At 40.8% G+C, this 23,105-nt stretch overlaps 1 protein-coding gene across 2 annotated transcripts in view; it reads left to right on the top strand.

Moving 5' to 3' along the window:
• Positions 1-23,105, top strand: part of dus3l (dihydrouridine synthase 3-like (S. cerevisiae)) — a 47,481-nt gene that overhangs the window by 8,381 nt on the left and 15,995 nt on the right. For both annotated transcript variants that reach the window (XM_078538464.1, XM_078538463.1), the window contains exons 3-8: positions 2,860-3,193; positions 11,194-11,889; positions 17,878-17,919; positions 21,691-21,843; positions 22,450-22,566; positions 23,027-23,092. In XM_078538464.1, the coding sequence (XP_078394590.1) occupies positions 2,860-3,193; positions 11,194-11,889; positions 17,878-17,919; positions 21,691-21,843; positions 22,450-22,566; positions 23,027-23,092 (1,408 nt within the window). The remainder of the gene's footprint in view (positions 1-2,859; positions 3,194-11,193; positions 11,890-17,877; positions 17,920-21,690; positions 21,844-22,449; positions 22,567-23,026; positions 23,093-23,105) is intronic.

Below are 23,105 nucleotides of genomic sequence, written 5' to 3'. Positions count from 1 at the left end.
GAAAAGTAAAAAGATAGAACAGGAGTAAAAGTTCTAAATTGGGGGAAGACAAATTTTACAAAGCTGAGGGGTGAAAGTGGACAGCTACTAGAAGGGGAAACGGTGTCAAATCATTATGAGGCATTCGAAAGAGATTCCATGGGCAAAGCGTAGACATGTTCCCACAAAGAAAGAGGGTTGTACTGCCAATCTAGAGCCCCCTGGTTATCCAGAAGCATAGAGGGTAAAATAAAGCAGAAAAGGAAAGCTTATGACAGTCACAAAAAGCTTAATACTGTAGAAAGCCCAGAGGGAGTATAAGAAAGTACGGGGTCAAGCAAAGAGGATGTGAAAAAATATGACCGGATGGATTATTTCTCTTTCTCTGTCTTCACTAAGGAGAGGGATGACACAGACATTCTAGTTAAAGAGGAGAAGTGTGAAATATAAGATACAGTAAGCATAACCAGAGAGGAAGTACAGGAGCTTCTGACATCCTTGAAGGTGGATAAATCACAAGGACCGGATGGATTATATCCTAGGTTGTTAAAGGAAGCTAGGGATGAAATAGCAGATGCTTTGAGGATCATTTTCCAATCCTCACTAGATACAGGCGAGGTAATAGAGGATTGGAGGTCTGCAAACGTTGTACCATTATTTAAAAAAGGGTGTGCAGGATTGTCCAGAAAATTAGAGGCCAGTCTGTCTGACTTTGGTGGTGGGCAAATCATTGGAATCAATTGAGACACAGGATAAACTGTCACTTGGAAAGGAACTGATTGATCAGGGATAGTCAGCATGGTTTTATTAGGGGAAGATAGTGTCTTACTAAATTAATATTTTTTGAGGAAGTAATGAGGATTGATGAGGGTAGTGCAGTGAATGTTGTTTACATGGATTTTAGTAAGAGCATTTGACAAGGTCCCACATGGCAGACTGGTCAGGAAAGTGAGATCCCATGGGATACAGGGGAAGGTGGCAATTTGGATCCGAAATTGGCTCAGCAACAGGAAGTAAAGGGTAATGGTCGATGGATGTTTTTGCGAATGGAAAGCATTTTCCAGTGGCGTCCCACGGGGCTCAATGTTGAGGCCCTTGCTGTTGTTTGTACATAATGATTTGGACTTAAATGTGGGAGGCATGATTGGGAAATTTGCAGATGCCACAAAAATTGGCCATGTAGTTGATAGTGAAGAGGATAGCTGTTGTCTCCAGACTGATATCAATGTTTTTGTTGAGTGGGTGGAAAAGTGGCAAATGGAATTCATCTGGAGAAGTGCAAGGCAATGCATTTGGGGAGGGCAAACAAAGCAAGGGAATACTCAATGAACAGGAGGATATAGAGAGGGGTTGAGGAAGTGAGTTGGAGTGCATGTCCACAGGTCCCTGAAGGTGGCAGGACAGGTGGAAACAGCGGTAAAGAAAGCATATGGAATGCTTTCCTTTACTGGACAAGGTATTGAATAGAAAAGCAGGGATGTAATGATGGAACTGTGTAAAATGCTGGTTAGGCCACAGGTGGAATTTTGTATACAGTTCTGGCAATCACATTACGGAAAGTGCAGAGGAGATTTGCAAGAATGTTGTCAGGGCTTAAAAATTGCAGCTATGAGGAAAGATTGGATAGGCGAGGGTTGTTTTCCTTAGAACAGAAGAGGCTAAGGGGTGACCTAATTGAGGTGTACAAAATTACGAGGGACCTAGTTAGGGTAGACAGGGAATATCTGTTTTCCCCTAGCGGGGGTGGGGGGGTACCATTACCAGGGGGCATGGATTTAAGGTGATTGGTGGAAGGATTAAAGGGGACGTGAAGAACTTTTTCACCCAGAGGAGAGTGGGCATCTGGAATTCACTGCCTAAATTGGTGGTTGAGGCTGAAACGCTCAACTCATTTGAAAGGTAACTATATCTGCACCTGAAGAGCTGTAACCTGCAAGGCTACGGACCAGGTGCTTAAATGGGTTTAAAAATGAGTGGCTAGATGGCCTCTTTCTGCGCTATAACTTTTCTATGGTTCTATGCTCTGCCTTATTTCTGGAACCTGAAGCAATAGATTTGTCACTGGGAGCTGGAATTCTTCTCTCTCGCTTCCTGGTAACCCAATATCCAGATGTTTCCTGGCTTCTTCCCATTTGCTTCCAGTTATTTCTTCTTCATAACAGGTAGGATGCTCCCATTTGAATGAGCAGTGGGAAATTTTACCAGTGCTGTGTTAATAAGCTGTATGATTTAGTCAGTTAAATTTTAGCAACCACTGTGCATGCTCTACAGTTGCTAAACCTTAGCTCATGGCAACGTGTGCCTAAAATCTCTATTTGTATAAATGAAATGTGTCCATTTGGGAGGGAGTACACACTGCATATTGGGCAAACAGATTCAACTGACATGGGTTTTTCATGAGCTTAATTTGGAGACTCTTGCACATGGTTTTCAACACATTTTAGGCAACTTGCTCACAAAAGTGCTTTTCAAACTTTGGCATGCGTTTACAAAGAATACAGCACAACAGGCCACGAGGCACAGCCTGTCAATGCCAGTGTTTATGCTCCATTCAAACCTCTCCTGATCCTTCCTCATCTAACTATCAGTATAACCCTTTATTCCTTTCTCCCTCATGCATATCTAGCTTCACATTAGATGTATCTATATGACTTGTCCCGACCACTCCCTGTGTTAGCGTGTTCCACATTTTTGCTACTTTCTGGGTGAAAGAGGCTCTTCTGAATTCCCTATTTTGGTTTCTTGGTGACTATCTTGCCTTTGCTTCTAGTTTTGTTCTTTCCCACAAGCAGAAACACTGTTGTCTAGTTTATCAAAATATTTCATAATTTCAAAGACTGCTGTTACATAATTTAATCTGTGAGGAATTTTTTCTTTTAGATATTGTGCTACCAAAGATCATTTTCATGAATACCTTAATAGTGGAACGGATAAAGACCTGAAAGCTACTGACAAAGATCATCTGAAAGATGGAGAAGCTATTGAAGGTGCTGCAGACTGTGACTTCCCAGAGCATAAAGCAAAGAGAATTAAACTGGATGAAAGTGATGAAAATGTTAAAAATGAATCTAAAAAGGATAAAGGTGAATTATTTCAGAAAGAAGGGGAACACAAACAAAGTAATAAGAAAGCAAGGGGCCAAAATAAAAACAGGCCTCATATGAAGCCCAAGCACTATGAACATGATCAAAAGTTATGTACCTCAGTATGCCAGGTAAGCATTTGAATTTAATCTATTTAAGAACATCAATCGGAGTAGGAGTAAACCATACAGCCCCTTGAGTCTGCCTTGCCACTCAAAAAGATAACAGCCGATTTTCTGCCTCAACTCTTCAGGGTAGTGCTCTAAGCCCAACATTCTTCAACTGCTTCATCAATGACCTTCCTTCCATTATAAGGTCAGAAGTGGGGATGTTCACTGATGATTGCACAATGTTCTGTACCATTTGTGACTCATACTGAAGCAGTCTATGTCCATATGTAGCATGACCTGGACATCAGTAAGGTTTGGGCTGATGTGCGGCACAAATGTTACTTGCCAATTAAGTGCCAGGCAATGGCTATCTCCAACAAGAGAGCATCTAACCATCACTCCTTGATACTCAATGGTATTACCATTGCTGAATCCCCCACTATCAATATCCTGGGGGTTGCCATTGACCAGAAACTAAACTGGACCAGTCAGTGGCTACAAGAGCAGTTCAAAGGCTGGGAATTCTGCGGTGAGTAACTCACCACCTGACTCCCCAAAGTCTGTCCACCATCTATAGGGCACAAGTCAGGAGCGTGACGAAATACCTTATACTTGCCTGGATGAGTGCAGCTCCAATAACACTCATGAAGATTGACCCTATCCAGGACAAAGTGGCCTGCATGATCGACACCCCATCTGCCACCTTAAATATTCACTCTCCCACCACCAATGCACAGTGGCAGCAGTGTGCACCAGATAAAAGATGCACTGCAGCAAAACACCAAGGCTCCTTTGACAGCACCTTCCAAATTCTAGACCTCTACCACCTAGAAGGACAAAGGCAGTAGGTGCATGGAAACACCACCTGCAAGATTCCTACCAAGACAGGCACCATCCTGACTTGGACTATATGGCCATCCCTTCACTGGGTCAAAATACTGGAACTGCCTTCAGAACAGCACTGGGGTGGGGAGGGGGTATGGTGAATTGGGGATGTGGTGAATTGAGGGAGGAGGGGTGGTTAGCTATGCACATGGACTGCACCGCTTCAAGAAGGTGGCTCATTACCAATTTTCTCAAGGGCCAATGTGAACATATAAATTACGAGCAGGAGTAGGCCACTCGGCTCCTTGAGCCTGCTCTGCCATTCAGTAAGATCGTGGCTGGTCTGATTGTAAACTCAATTCCACATCCTCCACTGAAGACCTTTCACCCCTTTGCTTATCAAGGATCTATCTAGCTCTGCCTTAAAGATATTCAAGGACTCTGCTTCCACTGCCTTTTGAGGAAGAGAGTTCCAAATACTCATGACTCTCAGGAAATTTTTTTTCCCCCTCAACTGTCTTAAATGGGCAGCCCCTTATTTTTAAACCGTGCCCTTTAGTTCTCTGGATGAGGCAAATGTTGTTCTTGCCAGTGATATTCATCCCATGAAGTGTTTTGTCACTTCTTAACAATTAAGAATACACACACAGCTGTCTGCTTCTGAACTCCAACAGAAGGTTCCTTTATTCCTTCTTCTCCACCAGAAGGCAATACATCCAGGACTTAGCACACCCTACTGGTAGGTTTTATATAACATTCTTTTTAACTTAAATGTTCTTTTACAAAAAAAAGGATAAATATTAAATACAAACATCACATCTCCTCCCCCTTTAGCCAGGAACAAATTGGTCAGGTGGCATGCAGATTTGTTTTGGTCTGGAGAGGAGTGTTGGCTTAGGTATCTCAGTTGTTTGCTTAGAATTGAAAGGTTCTGCTGTTCCACTGGTTTCTGTTCAGGTTCAACAGTTGCAGCTACAGGATTGTCAGTTGAATCAAATTGGGTTTCACCAACTGGGGATGATGCTTCTCAGAAATTTGGTGACTGGAGACCCCTGGAAATTTGGTTCCTTGGATTTGGCTTCTCTAATCTGGTCAGTGTGTTTCTTCCAGATCCCACAGGAAGATTCAATATCATAGGTCAGTGGTCCTCGATGCTTGATGATCCTTCCCAGGACCCACTTTGGTGTCCCACAGTAATTTCAGACCCAAACAGACTAATCCAGATTAAACTCACGAGCTGGTTTACTTGTGTCATGTGACCTTTCCTGATCAAATTGCCACGAACCAATCTTTGCTTTCAAATCCGGACACAGCAAATCCATCCTGGTACGCTGTTGTCTTCCAAACATCAGCTCAGCAGGGGATATGCCTATTGTTGAATGTGGAGTGTTACGAAACATCATCAAAAAGTTCTTCAGCTTCAACTTCCAATCTGTTTGCGTCCTCCCCTTCAATATGGCAGCTTTGAATGTCTGGACAAAATGCTCTGCTTCACCATTTGAGGATGGGTCATAAGGTGAGATGAGAATCTGCTTGATCCCTTTGTTTTTCAGGAATGTTCAAAATTTACATGTGAACTGTGTGCCATTGTCAGATGTAATCTGATCCGGCAATCCAAAAGTAGTGAACACGTTCCAGAGAGCATCAATGGTCTTTGCTGAAGTAGTCGACTTCACGGAAATAACATGAGGCCACTTTGTGCGGGCATCCACCATAATCATAAGATCTAGGAGCAGGAGTCGACAATTCAGCCCCTCGAGCCTTCCCGCCATTCATTACGATCAAGGCTGATCTCATTTTGGCCTCAACTACAATTTCCCGCCCTCTCCCCATAACCTTTCAACCCATTGCTAATTAAAAATCTGTATCTCCTCAAATTTATTCAGTGTCCCGGCATCCACTGCACTCTGAGGTAGTGAATTCCACAGATTCACGACCCTTTGAGAAAAGTAATTCCTTCTCATCTCTGATTTAAATCTACCACCCCTTAGCCTAAAACTGTGGCCTCTCATTCTCAAATGCCCCACAAGGGGAAACATCCCACTCCACGTTTACTTTGTCTATTCCCTTTAGCATCTTATGTACCTCAATTAGATCTCAATCAGGAACATATGTCCAAAAAGTGGTCCAGCAAAGTCCACATGAAGTCTCTGCCATGGGTGGTCAGGCCAAGCCCACGGATGCAATGGGGCAGGTGCAGGGGAAGACATCATTTCTTGGCATGGAAGGCAATCACTGACCATGCCTTCAATGTCTTTATCCAGGTGTGGCCACCATACATGGAGACGAGCTAATGCTTTCATTTTGATGATTCCCATGTGACTTAGGTGAAGTTCTTCTAACACACCGTGTTTGGAATTTGAGGAATAACAACTCTGAAACCCCATAACAAACAACCGTCTTGCGGAGTCAGCTCAAATCTATGCATGTAGTAAGGGTTTAAGCTCGGTAGTCACTTCTTGAGGTACACACCAATGCCACAGCATCCCTCTGCATTTCAAGTCGCATTTGATCCGCTTTAACAGGCATTGTGGAGTTGTGATGTAACAGAAGTCTGGAAAGTATGTTTGCATTTCCATGCTTCTCAGTAGAGTGAAATGTAATCTTGTACTGGTAAGCAGATACGATCAGTGCCCACCTTTGTAGGCATGCAGTGGCAAGTGTCGGGGTTTGAGACTTCTGGCTAAGCAACCAAGTTAAAGGCTTGTGGTCTGTAATTAACATGAATTTACGCCCATAGAAATATTGGTGGGGCTTATTGACTCCATAGATTAGTACAAGAGCTTCCTTCTCAATTTTTGCATAATTTTGTTCTGCCTTGGACAATGTGCGTGAGGTGCATGCAGTGGTCTTTTCACTGCCATCAGGAAATGTGTGGGAGATGCAAAAATGCCTGATAGATCAAGCTTTGTGACTAATTCCCCTTCATTCAGAGCAGCGAACAGGTCCTCAATTTTTGGTAGCAGGTACTGATGCACTTCCAGGGAAGGATTAATGGTGATTTTGTAGTCACCGCAATCTGATAGACCCGTCATCCTTCACCACTGGGACTATTGGAGCTGCCCACTCTGCATAATCAACTTTCTCAATTATCTGAAAGTTTTCACGTCTTTCTAGTTCCTGCTCAATTTTGTGTCACATTGAGTAGGGAACTGAACTATCAAGGCTATGGGCCAAGTGCTGGTAAATGGGATTAGGTAGGTAGGTCAGGTGTTTCTGTCATGTCGGTGCAGACTTGATGGGCCGAAGGGCCTCTTCTGCACTGTGTGATTCTGTGAATGTGATTTGAAGAGCCTTGGAGAAGCTTCGGCCTTCAAGTTTGGCTTCAATATCTTTAATAACTCCAAAACCTTCTTTGAAGACATCAGTATGCTTGTCTAACAAGGACTGCAACATGGGATTGCAATGCGCTTTATTTATTTCATTCCAGTGCAGCCAAATTTCTTATAGCTAGTTTCTGTCCATAAGCGACGGACGATCCCCTTTCACAAAGGGTGGCAACCTATTTGATCTCCATATTTAGCCTGAACGGACATTTTTCCAAGATTATTCACATGCTCACCAGTGTTAATGTTAAGCTGAAGGAGGGTTTTCTCCAATGGGCATTTCTTGAAAATTTTCTCCCATGTCTTCTCTGAAGCAATAGAAACAGATGCTCCAGTGTCAACCTCCATTTCAACCATTTTACCATTTAAGGCAATGCCAACTTTTGGTCCTTCATCTTGTTTCAGATCAAATTGAATGCAATACAATTGCTCTTCCTCATTGTCGCTGTTATTTTCATTTTCTGTCTCGTCTGGACTCGTATTACTTTTGCATTTTGTTTCCAAGTAATGCATCTTTTTAAACTGCCTCTTTATTTCAGGTGCGACTTGTCTGTGCTCCTTGTGATGCCCTTTCTTGACAGTACTGGTCTACTGTGATCAGCCTTTGATCGACATACACGCTCTATGTGTCCTTTTTTCCACAGTAGCGACAATCAGCGATTTTTCACTTACAGACTTCTGCATTATGCCCTATTCCATTACAGCAGTAACATGTTTGAAAGCGAGTATACCCTGACTTTACTATTTTAACTTTGGCATTATTAGAATGTGTTTTGAAATCTCCAATTTATTTCTCTGCCATTGCTATGCTTTGTGCAATCTCGAACACTCTCTTCAGTGTCAACTCTTGCTCTGCTGAAAATCTAGGCTGAATTCTTTCATTTCTTAGTCCACAAACCAAGTGATCACGCAATGCTTCTTCCAGGTAACTTTTAAATTTTCTCAACAGAGCCAGGAACTGGGAAACTGATTCACTTTCATGCTGTTCACTTCGGTGAAACTTGAATCTCTCGGTAATAATTGCTGGTCTGGGATCGAAGTGCTTTTTCAAAATGTCCACAAGCTCTTTAAAGCTTTTATCTGCTGGCTTGTCAGGAGCAATGAGATTTCTCAGTAAAGTGAAATTTTTAATTCCGATAACTAAGAAACACCGAGGCCTGCTTTCCGTCTTCAATCTTATTCGCAATTAAAAACTGTTCCATTTGCTCAAAATAAAACTACAAACATAAGAACATAAGAAATAGGAGCAGGAGTAAGTGATTCACCCCCTCAAGTCTGCCCGCCATTCAATAAGATCATGGCTGATCTGCCCCAGGCCTCAACTCCTCTTTCGTGCCAGCACCTCATAGCCCTCAACTCCCTGATATTTTAAAAATCTATCCACCTCATCTTTAAATCCTTTGTGATCTAGCCTCCACAATGCTCTGGGATAGAGAATTCCAGATATTCACTACCCTCAGAGAAGAAATTCCTTTGCATCTCAGTTTTAAATGAGTTTTCCCATATTCTGTAACTATGTCCCCAGTTCAAGATTCCCCCACTAGTGGAAACATCTTCTCAACATCTACCCTGTCAAGCCCCCTCAGAATCTTGTACGTTTCAATAAGATCACCCGTCATTCTTCTAAGCTATAATGAATAAAGGTCTAACCTGTTTAGCCGTTCTTGATAAGCCAACCCTTCATCCCAGAAATCAGCCTAGTGAATCTCTTTTGAATTGCCTCCAATGCTAATGTATCCTTTCTTAAATATGGGGACCAAAACTGTACATAGTACTCCAGGTGCAGCTTCACCAGCACCCTGTAAAGTTGCAATAAGACTTCCCTATTTTTAAACACCAACCCCCTAGCAATTAAGGCCAAAATTCTATTTTCCTTCTTAATTACTTGTTGCACCTGCATGCTAACTTATTGCGTTTCATGCACAAGAACATCCAGATCCCTCTGTGCTGCACTTTTTTGGATTCTCTCTCTATTTAAATAATAGTCTGCCTTTTGATTCTTCCTACCAAAGTGCATGACCTCACACTTTCCTACATTAAACTCCATCTGCCCAAGTTTTTTGCTCATTCATGCTACCTGTGTATATCCCCTTGCAGATTCCTTATGTCCTTATCACAACATGAGAATTAATAGGCAGGTCCTTAAAAGGTATATTCAGCAACCCTTTTCACCACGAGCATAATTTTATAGTTCATCCAAAAATTTTGCAAATACCACTAAAAGCCACAGAGACAGACAACAAGGCCATTACACATTGAATAGTGTTGAAACCCACAAGTTCTACCAACTTTTTTGTTCAGCCATGCAGTATATGCAGACAAGCAAGCAGAGAGCCTGGTCTCTTTTTAATTAACGCAGCTCTTCATTTGGTCACAAGGAAGCATGTACCAGGATAAATGAGTAATAAAGGTAAAAAGTCAAAGATTAAGGCTCTTTATCTGAATGCACGCAGCATTTGTAACAAGATCGATGAGTTGATGGATGAACTATAAAATTATGCTCGTGGTGAAAAGGGTTGCTGAATATACCTTTTAAGGACCTGCCTATTAATTCTTATGAAATCTTGAAGTGCAAACTTTTAGGCAAAAATTGCGCATTATGCCTTTATGAAGAAGAATTAACTGGAAGCATCATGCCAATGGAGGACACTGTGGGAGGAAGAGAGTGTACAAATATGGAGCTAAACAAAGTATGACACTGAGCCACATAAGGACCACATTAGGTTAGATGACCAAAAGGTTGGTCAATGAGTTTGGTTTTAAGGAGCACCTTAAAGAAGGAAAATGAGGTGGAGAGTTGTAGGGAGGAAATTCTTTTGGGAGCCTAGACGACTGAAGGCATGGCCACCAATGGTGACCACCATTGGGAATGCACAAGGTAACACAATTAGAGAGACAGATATCTTGGAGGTTGTGGAGTTGGAGGAATTACAAAGGGAGAGGCAAGGTCATGGAGGGATTTGAAGATGAGGATGAGAATTTTAAAATCAAGATGTTGCTTAACTGGGAGGCAGTGTAGGTCACGGAACACGGGCGTGATGGGGAATGTGATTTGCTGTGAGTTAAGACACAAATGTACAGCTCTTTTCTAACATCTGTCAACTACTGTCTAAACTTTCAAGCTAAAATTAAGGCTGATGCTTTGTTTCATGTTTTAATGAAATGCTTTGTTCAGAACCTAGCTGATTTTAACATTCAAAACACCTCAACCCAGATAAAGATGTCAAATGGGATAAAGAATTGAAGCTTTCAAAAATTCTGTTGAAAAGGAATTGTGTACAAAATGAAGTGGAAGAATGCACCTTGAGTAGGATGCATCTTGAGAACCATTTAATCATTTGGAAAATAGCTGGGATTTTGTTGAGGCTTCTGAGATATTGGCACTGAAGCCTTCTATGCCACCTTAATGATGAAAACAGAGGTCTAAATAATCAGCCGACACATTGATCAGTAGATCCACCAATATAGAAAGGCTCTATGTAGCTCGTTGATAATGCACAAGGAACCCCATGGGTCTATTTACAGTAAAATCTTCTGAACTAAACACAAGGACATAAACATATGTCCAATTACAGTTTATAGACATATTGCATTATTAGGTTTTACTGCTTTCACAAAAATACATTGTTTAAATAATTATGGTTATTTTCTACTGTTACACCATGGTGACTTGCTTTTAAGAGTTTGCAGGCATGTTCTATTTTTAGTTTGTAGTGTTTCACAACTTGAGATTGCTAGACTGCCCTGTTGGTTTTCAGTCTTTTTGTTCTCATAACACTGTTGTAACCCTTTATACTGTTTGTAAACATGCTTAATAAATATGCTGAAGCATACATTAATTTTTGTTTTTCCTTCCCCCATCCCACGAAGGAACCTCCGAGGAAATGTTACTTTGGTGACAAGTGCAGATTTTTGCATGATGTTTCAAAGTATCTGGAATCTAAGCCTTCTGATCTTGGTGACCATTGTTACATATATGACACATATGGGAAGTGTCAATACGGCATTACCTGCCGGTATGCAAAATCTCACATTGGACCAGATAACAAGAACTTGGTTAATGAGGATCTTATGAAGACATGGGAGAAGACAGTGATTGTGAAAAATAGTCTCAGCAAAGAACTGCAGCAGGTCCTACGCAAAAAAAAGTTCTACTTTGGCAAATCTGAGCAATACTTGAGCAAAGATAACAAATTTGAAAACCAAGGCGATGCAGAAAAGAAAATTACCCAATCAAAATGTGTTGAAGATAATGCAGTGGAAATGAAGTTGCCTATTGGTGGCTCAAGTACCGCAGTGGAAGAAAATTGTTCTTCTGTAGGATCACAGGGTAATATAACGACAGGACCACAGAGTGTATCTTGTACAGAAAACACATTGGATAATGGTCATGTATCTGAAGAAAAACAGAAGATTGTTGAAATAAAAGAGACAGCTGTTAGTTCTGGAACCGATACAGTCATAGCCAAATCTGTTAAAAATAACAAACAAGTAACTTCTGCAAAAACACTGGGAGTTGTGACTGATGAAGATATTATAAAACTTCGATCCTGTGAGAAGAAACAAGTAAGTCTCCTTATTAATGTGTATTTAGGAAAATAACCAGAATTTGTTTCCTTAGCATTGTATAAAATATTCCATGATGAGATATAACTGATCGTTTTCCTGACGAAATATGAAATGTGTTGAATCATTCTGCTCCACCATCTCACTCATATAATTCTTGTGATGTTCTCTGCATTTTATTTCTACTTATCCCAATGCAGCCCATGCACCTTTTTTCAATAGTTTCTTCTCCCTTCCCTGACTGGTCACTTACACTGTGTTCCAAGGCATCATCCCTTTCTATTCCTCATCCACATGGTACCCTTCAGTGACATTTGCATACATGAGACCAGCTTCCATACCTGCACTATTGACGTCCAAGTGCACCCCTCCGCTAGCATGTTTGATTCCACATCTGATATGCTGTCTGACATCAGGTACTGGATAGACTGAACTTTCTGGGGATAGGCATGCCTCACATTATAATGTTATAGTGCACATTGGTGAAATTTGGTGATCATTTAAATCATGCCATTAAAATTAATGCACTGAATACAATAATTGCAGTTCATAATTTGTGCTGCAAAATTCAAATTCAGCATCAACTATTCAATTTCAGTCAGACTGGGAAAAAAATTCTTGTTCACCCTACAATGACATTAATATGCAACTTACATTTTAGCAGCTAATGTTTTAATACCTCGTCTGTTCACAAAAACAATGTATGTATTTTTCTGCTAAAATAGCTTGATCATACATTATATTTGGAATTGTTACTGAGGCCTATCTGAACTTGATGAAAATGATGGGTTGTCATTTCACTTAGCTATGAGCCTTTTGCTTGTTTTCTTGTGGTTATTAAAGTTTAGGATAAAAATTGATCTGTAATCGCTGCTTTGATTATACAGGATTTTTGGGCTCTAGTTGTTACTCCTGTTCTTTTACAATTTTGATGCTAAAATAAAAAATAAAAACCTATGGTTTTTATTGGGCAATAAAATTTATTTCAAAATTCCTTATGGCTGTAATAGACTGATATGGTGATGGTGTAAAGGGCAGAAAGGGGAAAGAGTTTCTGACGTGTTCAGGAGAATTCCCTTGATTAGTTTGTATCTGACCCAATAAGGAAGGAGAAATTGCTGCATCTGTTTCTATGTCAAGTCCAACAAGAAAGGATGCACTGTTGGACCTGGTTCTTGGAAATGAAGTGGGCCAAGTAAATCAAGTGTCAGCGGGGAAACATTTAGGAGACCAAGATCATTGTATCGTAAGGTTTTGGAAGATGGTAGCAAAGGATAATATGCAATCCAGAGTAGGAATAATTAACTGGGGGAGAGCCGACTTCAGTGGGGCAAGAATGGAGCTGGACCGGAAAGGCTGGAACCAAAGGTTGGTAGGAAAAACTAGCTGAACAGTGGGCTACCTTTAAATACTAAATGGTTTGGGCACTGTCAAGGTATATTCCCTCAAAAGGGAAAGGTAGGGCAAACAAATCCTGAGCTCCCTGGATGAGAAAGGAGATAGAAATTAAGATAAAAAAGAAAAAGTACACTTATGATAGGTGTCAGTGGAAAATACAACTGAGAACCAAGCGGAATACAGAAGGTTCAGAGAGGAAGTGAAAAAGCGAGTAAGAGAAGCAAAGCAGGATCATGAGAAAAGACTAGCAGCCAACATAAAAGGGAATCCCGAAGTTTTCTATCGGCACTTAAAAAAATAAGAGGGTGGTAAAAGGAGGAGTAGAGCCGATTAGGGGCCAAAAAGGGGATTTACATATGGAGGCGGGGGCATGGCTGAGGTGTTAAATTAATACTTTGCATCTCTCTTTACCAAGGAAGCAGATGCTACCGAGGCCATGGTGAGGAGGAAACTCTGAAACTAGAAAGGTTCAAAATTGTTGAGGAAGTGTTGGATAAACTGTCAGTATTTAAGATTGACAGGGCACCGGGACCGGATGAGATCCATCCAAGGATATTGAAGGAAGAGAGATAGGAAATTGCAGGGACATTGGCCATAATCTTTCAGTTTTCCCTAGACTCAGGAGGTGCCAGAGGACTGGAGAATTGCAAACATTGTTGCAAGGATAAGCCCAGCAATTACAGACCAGTCAGTTTAACTTCAGTGTTGGAGAAGCTTCCAGAGAAAATTAGTCAGGATAGAATTACTCACATTTTATTTCTTTTTTCACTTTCTCCATTCAGCCTGGTTGTTGCTTGTGTTATCAGCTGGATGTGTATCATATGTGCCCTTCTCTCTCTCTTGACATCCAGGGAGCTCTGGTTTTCTTTGTCCTACCTTTCTTGCTTATGGGAATGTACCTCAACTGTAGTTGAACCATCTTCTCTTTATAGACAATCCATTGGCATGTTGGAATGAGGTGGCGGCGGGGGAGTGGGGTGTCAAGTAGATCGGTATTGGTAGGGGAACGTTTATGGGACAGTGATCATATCATAAGACTTAAGTTAGCTGTGGAAAGGGCCAAAGAACAATCCAGAATAAAAATAATGGATTTGGGGAGGGCCAACTTCAGTGGGGTGGAAACGGATTTGGTTCAGGTAAATTGGAAGCATAGATTGGCAGTAAAAACTGCAATTTAACAATGGATTGTCTATAAAGAGGGGATGGTTCAACTACAGTTGAGGTACATTCCCATAAGGGGGAAAGGTAGGACAAAGAAAACTAGAGCTCCCTGGATGACAGAGCGAGAGAGTAAGATGGAGATGATAAAGGGTATATGTGTTATCAGCTGGATGTGTATCATAAGCAAGAACCAGGCTGAATGGGGAAAGTGAAAAAGAAATAAAAGATGCAAAAAGAGAGTCTGAGAAGAGATTGAAAGCTAGGATTAAGGGGATCCAAAAGTCTTCTATAGGCATATAAACAGGAAAAAGGTAGTAAATGATGGAATGGGGTCGATTAGTGACCAAAAAGGGGACTTGCACATGAAGACAGAGGGATTGGCTGAAGTACTGAATGAGTACTTTGCATCTGTCTTTACCAAGGAAGATGCTGCCCAAGTCATAGTGAGAGAGGAGGTAGCTGAGACATTGGATGAGCTTAAAATTGATCGATATGAGGTATTAGAAAACTGGCTGTCTTTCATGCTGATAAAGTGAAGACGACTGGATGGAGAAGCATTTTAGAGCAGTAAGGGTAAAAAGTGTAGAAGCAGCGGTCATGATCTTCCAATTCTCTTTTGATACAGGAGTGGTGCCAGAGAACTGGAGAATTGCAAATGTTACACGCTTATTTAAAAAAAAGTGTAAGGATAAGCAAAGCAACTATAGGCTAGTCGGTTAAACCTGGTGTGGGAAAGCTTTTAGAAACAAAAATCTGGGACAAACAGTGACTTGGACAAATGTGGATTGGTTAAGGAAAACCAGCAAGGATTTGTTAAAGGCAAATCATGTTTAACTAATTAGCTGGAGTTTTTTTTTGAGGTAACAGAAACTTGATGAAGGTAATGCTGTTGATATGGTGTACTTGGACTTCCAGAAGGAATTTGATAGGGTGCCACATAACAGGCTTGTCAGCAAAGTTAAAGCTTAAGGAATAAAAGGAACAGTAGCAACATGAATACGAAATTGACTGAGTGACAGAAATCAGAGTAGTGGTGAGCGGTTGTTTTTCAGACTGGAGGAAGGCATCTTGGGATCCCCAGAGATCAGTATTAGTACCACTGCTTTTCTTGATCCATATTAATAACCTTGACTTGGATGTGCAAGGCACAGTTTCAAAATTTACAGATGACACAAACTTGGAAGCATTGTGAGGGGGATAGTGATGGATTTCAAGAGGACAAAGACAGGCTGGGGGAATGGGCGAACACGTGGCAGATGAAATTTAATGAAGAGAAGTGCAAAGTGAGACAATTTGGTAGGAAGAACGAGCAGGATCAAAATAAAAAAAGGATTCAATTCTGAGCGGGTACGGGAGCAGAGGATCCTGGGCACATATGTGCACAAATGGTTGAAGGTGGAAGGGCAGGTTGAGTGTGGTTAATAAGGTACACAGGATCCTGGAATTTATAAATGGAAGCATAGTGGGTTTTTTTTTTAAAAGCAAGGAAATTATAGTGAACCTTCATAAGTATTGTATCCAGTTCTGAATGTGAAGGCATTACTGAGGGTACAGAAGAGATTTCAGGGAGTAATTCCTAGGGATGAGGGGCTTCACTTCTGTGGATTGGGGAAGCTCGGATTGTTATCCGTAGAGGAAATTTAATAGGCATGCTCAAAATCATGAGGGGTTTAGACAGGATAGATAGGAAGAAACTGTTCTCATTGGTGGAAGGGTTGAGAAGCACAGGACACCAACTTGAGGTGAATGGCAAAAGAGCCAAAGCGGAACAAGGAAAATTTTTTTTATACAGCAAGTGGTTAGGATCTGGAATGCACAGCTTTGAGTGTGATAGAGGCAGATTCAATTGAGGCCTTAATGATAATTGGATAATTATCTGAAGAAGAAAAAATTGCAGGGAAAAGGTGGAGGTAATATTGTGATTGTGGAAAAGCAGAACTGGTTTTAAAGGAAGAGTGCTATCATTTAAGAGTTGATTAAATTTGTAATTGTTTAACACATTGCTTCTCATTAAATTCTGAAAATTAAAAAGTATACTTAATTTTCATTTTGTATAATATATTCAGCTTATACCCAGTTCCCAAGCTTGTCAGGACTTTTATATTCATTCTTAATGCATCCTTGAAGCACTTGGAATTTTGGCCCCCAAGTGGATAAAACTTTTAGACTGGAAGCCACAATTTCATGGTTTTAATTCCAGTTCATTTAAGAAAATATATTATGTAGAAGGAATAGTGATGAACTCCAACACAAAACATCCAATAAGAAATGTTTCAGCAAACTGGCCTGATTATCCTTTTGCAAAATGTTGTTTTGCTGTGATTATCTTAAAACAATGAAAAAGTGATCCTAAACATTTTCAAAGATGTTGTGCTACTGTGCAATTGAGAGAATTCTGTTCAGCAAAATGTCATCACATTGAAATCTGTCAGAAACACAGCTGTGATAGATTGTGCTTTTAACCCAGTCAGATATTAGCAGCTCCTGAAATCTACTTGCACATGAATTCAGAAGCAAACATAGCTTTTTTTTCTGAAATAGTATTCTTTTTGCAGAAACAGTGGATTATATTGTGCTGCATTGCATGTCAGAGCCCGAATGACCCATTCCTGCATTGTTTAAATTTCCTATCTGCATCCACATTTTAAAATCTCTGCAGCTTGAGTTGTTCCCAAACTTGAGTTATGATTATGATGATCAGAGTTATGTTCTCTAACCTTAATACAAAAGAAAGACTGATCAAAAATGTTTCAGTTTTTTTCTTTATCTACCAGACAAGGAATTTGGTAGGAAAATTTTGAGGTGTATTAGTCAGCATTTGGTACAAAAGAGCCATCAGGCAATAGCTGGAGTGAGGGAGGATCAAAATGTAGAAGGAAATTCCACTTTAAGGAGATATAAAGTTGTGTAAACTGTGGTGGTGCTGGGGGCGGTCTAAGTAAAGCTGTAGGATGATGGAGAAAGAAAGAGAGTGAGGAAATGTGAACATAAAATGAAGTATAAATATTATTTTTAAAAATCTTCTTGTATACACAGAGACTCAAAAAAAATTAAGGACTTGTTTCATTACTTACGCACTTCCTTGTTCTTTTCTCACCTGTGCATTCATAGAAAAATAGATTTACACGCAATACACTTTAATCTGTAAAATATTTGTAAAAAAGCCTTTAACTTCAAACCAAAATGTAAAATAAATATACTTTGTCTGTGTTGGGGGTGGGTGAGTAGGCAGGAGGGGTTTTATAAATCATTGTCTACACTGATCAACATTCTAGCATTACCACAAAAATCACTATTTCTGCAAAGTTAACAGTCGGTAGTTGAAATTTGCAATGTAACAGCACTGCTATGCATTATCTTGTTTCTTTTGTATATATTTAATCTTCAAGTATTTTTGTGGTAAGTAAATATTTTATTTTTATTTTGCAGCTGAACTTCAGGGATAAGCTCTACCTGGCCCCACTAACAACAGTAAGTAGGATGTTGTAATTGTTGTTGATGCCAGATAAATCAAAAGAACTAAAATTCTAGACAGGGATCACAACTGGCGTTATTACCATCAACTAGGCTTTCATACCAAGGCATGAGTAAGTTTGCCAGACCTTGTCCATCCCTGAAGGGAGCATAGTGGTAACGTTATTGGACTAGTAATCCAGAGGCCCAGACGATGTTTATTCAGATCCCACCATAGCAGCAGGGTAAGGTATGCCTTTTGTAGTTTCTGGTGCCTAGCTCAATGTTGGGTGGCCTGTTATTCTTACTTGACTTTTCTGTTGATACAACTGTGGCTTTCTAGACCATCTCACGGGACAGTTGAGAATCAACCACATTGCCAAGGGTCTGGTGTCACATGTAGTTCCAACTTGGTAAGGACATAGATTTCCTTCCCTGAAGGAAACCAGAACCGGATGGGATTTTACAATAATTTCATAACCATTACTGAGACAAGCTTTTACTCCATTAATTGAATTTAAATTCCACCAGCTGCTATGGTGGGATTTGAGCCATGTTTCTAAAGAATTAGTCTGAGTCTCTGGATTATTAGTCTAATAATATTACCACTATGCTACCGTTTCCCTGCATTGTTCTGCATATCAGGGATGGACAGCGTCAGGCAAACTTAGCTATGCCTTGGTATGTTGAACGCTACTTGGAAGAAGCACTGGGTGTAACAAGGGCACAGCATGTACTCTGGGTGGGGGACTCCAATGTCAATCATCAAGAGTGGCTCAGCTCACTGAGTCCCGAGGACCTATCTGCCAGACTGAGCCTGTGGCAGGTGATGAACGAACCAATAGGAGGGAAAAACCTAATTGGTTTCCCTTTCCAATATATCTGTTGCAGATGCTTCTGTCCTTGACCATTATTGGTAGGAGTGACCACTGTACAGTCCTTGTGGAGACCAAGTCACATTTTCACACTGAGATACCCTTCAATGTCTCCTGTGGGTCATTAACAGCAGCAGGATTGTATTCAACCACAATCTGTAACCTCATGTCCCAGCATATTTCTCAATGTATCAATACAGGGATCAACCCTGGTTCAATGAAGGGTATGAAAGAGCATGCCAGGAGCAGCACCAGGCATTCCAAAAAAATGAGGTGCCAATCTGGTGAAACTAAACAACTACATGCATGCTATAGACAGCTAAGTGACTCTACAACCAACAGATCAGACCAAAACTCTGCAGTCCTGCCACATCCGGTCATGGACAATTAAACAACTAAAATGAAACAACTAAAACATCCCTACCCTCAATTGATGGCAGAGCCCAGCACATCAGTGGAAAATATGAGGTTAGCCTTTGCAACCATCTTCAGCCGAGAAATGACAATGGATGATGCATCTCAGCCTGCTCCGGTGGTCCCCAGCATCACAAGTGCCAAGCTTTAACCAGTTCAATTCACTCCATGTGATATCAAGAAGCTGCTGAAAACATTAGATACAGCAAAGGCTATGAGCCCTGACAATATTCCAGCTGTACTACTAAAGACTTGTGCTCCAGTGCAGCTACAACACTGGCATCTGCCTGACAAAGTGTAAAATTATTCAAGTATGGCCTGTCGCAAAAAGCAGGACAGATCTAACCCGGCCAGTTACCACCAGACCTATCTACTGTCAATTATCAGCAAAGTGATTGAAGGTGTAATTGACAGTGCTGTCAGGGGGCACTTGTTCAGCAATAACCTGCTCACCAGTGCTCATTTTGGGGCCACTGGGCCCCCAGACCTTGTTACCCTTTATCAAAATATGGACAAAAGAGCTGATCTGAAGAGGTGAGGTGAGAGTGACTGCTCTTCACATGAGGGCAGCATTTGATCATGTGTGGCATCAAGAAACCCTAGCAAAATTGAAGGCAGTTGGAATCAGGGAAAAGTCTCCTCTGGTTGGAGTCATACCTAGTACGAAGGAAGATGGTTATGGTTGTTGGAGGCCAATCAGCTCAACCCAAAGACATTGTTGTAGGAGTTCCTCAAGATAGTGTCCTAGGTCCAACCATCTTCAGTTGATTCATCAGTGATCTTCCCTCCATAATAAGGTCAGAAGTGGGGATGTTTGCTGATGATTGCATAATGTTCAGCACCATTCGCAACTCCTCAGATACTGAAGCAGTCCATGTCTAAATGCAGCAAGACCTGGGCAATATCCAAGCTTAGGCTGACAAGTGGCGAGTAACATTCATACCACACAAGTGCCAGGCAATGACCAACTCCAACAATAGAGTATCTAACCATAACCCCATGACATTCAATGGCATCACCATTGCTGAATCCCCCACTGCCAACATGCTGGAGGTTACCATTGACCAGAAACTGAACTGGGCCAGCCATATAAATAATGTGGCTACAAGAACAGGTTGGAGGCTGATGGTGTGTAACTCACTTTCTGACACCCCAAAGCCTGTCCACCACCTGCAAGGCACAAGTCAGGAGTGTGATGGAATACTCTCCACTTGCCTGGTTGAGTGCAGCTCTCTCAACCATCCAGGACAAAGCAGTCCCTTGATCAGCACCCATCCACCAACTTTATTGTTCACTCCCTCCACCATCAATGCACAGTGGCAGCAGTGTGTACTAAATAAAGATGCAGTGCAGCAACTCGCCAAAGCTCATTTGACAGCACCTTTCAAACCTGCAACCTCTACCACCTAGAAGGACAAGGACAAGTAACTCACCTCCTGACTCCCCAAAGCCTGTCCACCATCTACAAGGCACAAGTCAGGAATGTGATGGAATACTCCCCACTTGCTTGGATGAGTGCAGCTCCTACAACACTGAGGAAGCTGGACACATCCAGGACAAAGCTGTCTGTTCGATTGGCACCACATCCACAAACATTCACTCCCTCCACCACTGACGCACAGTAGCAGCAATGTGTACCATCTACAAGATGCACTGCAGGAATTCACCAAGGTTCCTTAGACAGCACCTTCCATCCCACGACCACTGCCACCTAGAAGGACAACGGCAGCAGATACATGGGAACACCAGCATCTGGAAGTTCCCCTCCAAGTCACTTTCCATCCTGACTTGGAAATATATCGCCGTTCCTTCACTGTTGCCGGGTCAAAACCCTGGAACTCCCTTCCTAACAGCACTGTGGGTGTAACTGCACCACATGGACTGCAGTGGTTCAAGAAGGCAACTCACCACCACCTTCTCAAGGGTAACTAGGGATGGGCAATAAATGCTGGCCTGGCCAGCGAAGCCCACATCCTGTTAATGAATATAAAAAAAATATGGGAACACCTATCACCTGTAAGATTCCCCTCCAAATCACACACTATCTTGTATTGGAACTAAATCATTGTTCCTTCACTGTCATTGGGTTAAAATCCTGAAACTCCCTTCCTAACAGCACTGTGGGTGTACGTGCACCAAGTGGACTGTAGCAGTTCAAGAAGGTGGCTCACCACCACCTCGATGAAGGCAATTGGGGATGGACAACAGATGTTAGCCTTGCAAGCAATTTCCACATCCCATGAAAAAAAATTGTTTCATGGAACTGTTACAAAGGAACGCTTTGAGTTAAGAACTGGTTTGTTGGTTTATCTAATTTTTGGATTAGTAGAAGTATATGTTTTCGGCTCTTCATATGTTATTCCTGTTACATTGTATTTGCAGCATTACAACACTGACTCAACTCACAAGAAGTACCTCATTAGCTTTCAAGTGAGTGCTTTGGGGCATCCCTAGACTGTGAAAGGCATTATGTAAATGCAAGTCTTTTGTTTCATTACAGTGTGGAAATCTCCCTTTCCGTCGAATATGTAAAAGGTTTGGAGCTGACATTACTTGCGGAGAGATGGCAATGTGTATAAAGCTTTTGCAAGGTCAGTCTTCAGAATGGGCATTGTTGAAACGCCATTACACAGAAGACTTCTTCGGAGTGCAGGTCTGTTCTCATAAGTTCCTTATCTTGAAGCATCTTAAATAATGGTATTTAAGACTAGGATTCATTATCTAGCATTATGATTTACATCTGCACCATCTGAGGCAAGGGCTATCGCTTAAGAGTTGAGCTCTTCAGCTACTTACAGTGCTTTGGTACAGCAAAGCAACTGAACTGCTTTAGCACTTAGACAATTGTTGTACTACTTGTCCAAATGGAGATAGACCATTTTGCACCTGTAATTCTCTTAAGTGTGCGAAATACATCCACACCCGTTTGTAATGTCATTTTACTGGGAAGTGTCAAGTGGAGAAAAAGCAATTCAATTTTGTTTCAAGCACTTTACAGGTGAGGTGCCTCGACCAATTTCCCAGATCTTAATGCCATCCATTTTTATAAAAAGGCTTCAGGAATAGTTATCTTGATCATTTATTTAATTAATTATTTAATTTAAATTAATTTAATTAAAACTTTATTTAAAGTCATCTTATGTTTATTGTAAAAATCAAATACATTTTTAGTAAGATCTGTTGGAATATCCTTTTGTTCCAACAAAAGTATATGGAATAAATATCTTTACTTGCAGTTAAAGTGTATTACATTTTACAGCTAGAGGGAGCGTTTCCTGACACCATGACAAAATGTGCTGAGCTTCTGAACCAGAACATAGATGTAGACTTTGTTGACATTAATGTGGGTTGCCCAATAGATCTAGTATATCACAAGGTGAGTTGTTTTACTCCTCCCTGAGATATTTTGACATGAGGGATGTTTTATATAAATATACATTTCTTCATTTTTGTTTTCACAAAATATGTAGGTAACCTGTAATCTGGCAAAGCAGAATGTCTGCTCAAAACACAACACATTCAATTTTCATGCATCCATTTTGGAAGTGAAGATGTACATTTTATCTCTTTTAGTTTGCAAAATTATTCTGCAACTTTTTTTTAACAAACCTAATATTGTTCAATAGATGTAAATTTTAAATCTTAAGTGATCATCTGTGCAAGTAGAGTTGAGTTTTAGATTAATGTTTCCAGTTTGTTTTTTTTAATCTAACCTGTAAACATGCACCATGCTTTAGAAATTATGGATAAATTTTGCTTCTGACCTCAAGTTTGTGAATATTTTAAAAATAGTTTTAAAATATTCTTCAAATTATCCACTTTTAAAAATCATCCAGGGAGGTGGTTGTGGTCTAATGAATCGTTTGAACAAGTTGGAACATATTGTGAAAGGAATGGATTCTGTAAGTAGCTTCT

Source organism: Cetorhinus maximus, chromosome 3, assembly GCF_964194155.1.
Source record: "Cetorhinus maximus chromosome 3, sCetMax3.hap1.1, whole genome shotgun sequence".
NCBI classification, from domain to species: Eukaryota; Metazoa; Chordata; class Chondrichthyes; order Lamniformes; family Cetorhinidae; genus Cetorhinus; species Cetorhinus maximus.
The sequence above is the reverse complement of the archived record's forward strand: the minus strand, read 5'-3'. Positions and strand labels throughout refer to the sequence as shown.